The 2808-nt window shown below is 45.3% G+C and overlaps 1 protein-coding gene across 1 annotated transcript; it reads right to left on the minus strand.

Moving 5' to 3' along the window:
* Window positions 1-1302: 1302 nt before the first annotated feature.
* LOC311226542 (relaxin-3 receptor 1-like) lies at window positions 1303-2496 on the minus strand (the record flags this gene model as incomplete). Its single annotated transcript, XM_084311962.1, has 1 exon — window positions 1303-2496. One exon carries the CDS (start codon window positions 2494-2496, stop codon window positions 1303-1305), a length of 1194 nt encoding a protein of 397 aa, XP_084168088.1.
* Window positions 2497-2808: the final 312 nt, after the last annotated feature.

A 2808-nucleotide genomic window follows, 5' to 3' on the forward strand; every position in this document is an offset into this window, starting at 1 on the left:
TATGCTCTTGGATAAAGCTGGCCCTCATAACAGGATGTAGGATAGTATTGAGGCATTGGAAATCAACAGAGAAAATCAGCTTCAGAGAGTGGAATGATGAGCTTGCTAGATTAGCCTATTTTGAGCCATTTATACACACAGTTAATAATAGCTTACATGTGTTCAAAAAGACCTGGGGTCCATATTTGAGAATGATAGGTAAATAAAAGTCAGGATATCTTAGGTCCGATTTATACTCTGTACATTTTATAATTATACAGTAGATATGTCATGTGTAACTGTAACATGTAACAACTGATTATATGATCAATGTGAGGAATGTGCTGGACTGTATTTCTGTTTATTTTATTTTATTAAAACATTGTGGTTGGTTTTCCTATCCTTTTAGTTTTGTATCACAATGATGTGATGTGGGAAACATGTAAAGAGACTGTCTGAATAATGGAAAATGCAAAAAAAAAATATATATATATTGCTATTATATTGACTAAATCACAATTGCCTTGACAAATGATACGATTCTGTGCTATACAGTACATACAATGAAGGGGTAATTAGCTGGGCAAGAAATTCAACCCACCACATACAGTAGAAACAACAAAGCAGCTATTAGCCCAGCTATTTATCAATTGGTAAAGTGATGAAGTCACACCTTTTACACAGTTCAGCGAATGTATGTTCTCATACTGAAACTGTTCATGAATCTTTTTTGGCCAAGGTCAGGGGTGTAAAAGTGGGAGGAATAGTGGACCTGGGTGAAGGGGGGCCCAGAGACACAAGTTTTTCACAGGGCCCAGAATAACTTGCTACGCCCCTGGATACAGTGGATAGTGTGTAGCTAATTTCTTCTCACACTGCCAGACAGCTGTAACTGAAGATTATGAGACACAATAGCTTATAATATGTAAGAATGTAACCCTTTAAGGTGACAACATAAACATTCTAAATTAATTTGATATCCTGTGATATTAGCAAACGTTACAACAGGAAAATCAACTATACGGTCCAACCCATTCCCTAGCAATGCAATTCCACGTCCAAGTCTATGGCATTGGGACGTCGTTCTCAAAGTTCTGCTCTTGAAATTCTAATTTCACACGTGAGATTGTTGTACACCTTGTAAACTATCAGAATATTTTTTACATACATTTTAACATACATATATTTAACATAGCCTTTATCCACCAGGGAAACGGCATGTCATTTTTTGAAGTGCACGATCAGCATTACTAAAATAAACACATACAGCTAAAGCATATACTGATAGAAGTAGTTTCATTCTGAAACACAACAATAGAGGCTTCATGCGGAGGAGACTGATGTTGGAATGGTGGAGGGTGCGGCTACCGTTTGACTGTCCATATTGGTGAGCGGAATGTTTAATTGTCCCGCCTGCCCCTGTCCCTCGTTGGGATCAATCGTGTAGAGGCAGACCTTGGACATAACAATCTGGCCTAACTTCAGCACCAGGCTGTGCAGGGCCACGCGGTACTCTTTGCGAACCAGGCAGTAGATGACGGGGTTGAAGCAGCTACTGGTGAAGGCCAAGCAGTTGGCAAGAGGGAAGATGTACGTTTGAACCAAGTAATACGAGGGACTGATGTCTATGATGTCCAGTTGGATCAGGGCGCTCCACAGAGTGAGGATGTTGTAGGGGAACCAGCAGGCGCAGAACGACAGCACCACCACCGCCACAGACTTCGACACGTTGTTCTTCCGCCGAGGGTTGATCCCGCTCACCTTGTGCCGACAGAGGAAGCGAAGCAGGAGCAGATGGGAGAGAATGATGATCACGTAAGGGAGCAGAAATCCCAGCACCAGTCTCAGCAGCTGGTTTATCCCAAGCCAGGCTGTTCCATCTGGGAAGCGGAGCAGGCACGCAGTGTCGTTGCCCGTGCCCACATCGTTGAGCTCTGCAAACAGAGCCCGAGGTGTGGCAGCTAACAGCGCTCCGGCCCAGATGACAACCGTGGCCAGCCGAGAACAGCGACACCGGTTGTACAGGGGAGACGCCGGTTTGAGGGCCGTCGCCACGGAGCAGTAACGGGTCAGGCTCATGGCTGTCAGGAAGAAGCAGCTAGCGTAGACATTGAGCCCTGTGAGTAAGGACACGGCCTTGCACGTGGCCAAACCAAAGGGCCAACTGTAGTCCAGTGCGGTATCCACTGCCCAGAAGGGCAGAGCCAGGGAGAAAAGGAGGTGAGATAGGGCCAGGTTGAATACGAAAAAGTTGATGGTGCCTTTGGTAATGGTGCGGGTGGAACACAGCAGGAACATCACCAGCAGGTTTCCCAGCATGCCGGCGATGGCAACGACGAAGTAAAACACAGAGATCACTATGCGGAGCCAAGGGGAGCCGTCGCCGGGGAAGTCCAGGTCGTAGGCCAAGCTGCTGTTGTGGGCGAGCAGTTGGAAGTCTTTGCAGAGTGGATCCTCACTGCATCGTTCCAGGATAATGTCGTATAGCTCAGGTCTCTTGAAGCCAGCGGAGGACATTTCAGCAGCCTTCGATGGTTCCAGCTGTTGGAATCACTCAGAAAAAGACTAAAGTAAAGCCTTAGGTATCTTGGGTGTATCTCTGTGCTCGGACACCACGTGGCCAATATTAATATACAGTGCTGGTTGTCTGTTTACTTGCTGGCAGTCATCTGTCTCTGCAAGGAAAGAGGAAATTAACATTATAGACATCACAAGCTCATGGGTAAATAACTGGATTAGACCTTTGGTCCTCGTCAGATAAGCAGATTAAAATGAAGTGTCAACCATTGATCACTGGTACTGTACACACAGTGAAAATAGATACAGTTT

Source organism: Notolepis coatsorum (assembly GCF_963971535.1).
Source record: "Notolepis coatsorum genome assembly, chromosome: 4".
Lineage (NCBI taxonomy): Eukaryota > Metazoa > Chordata > Actinopteri > Aulopiformes > Paralepididae > Notolepis > Notolepis coatsorum.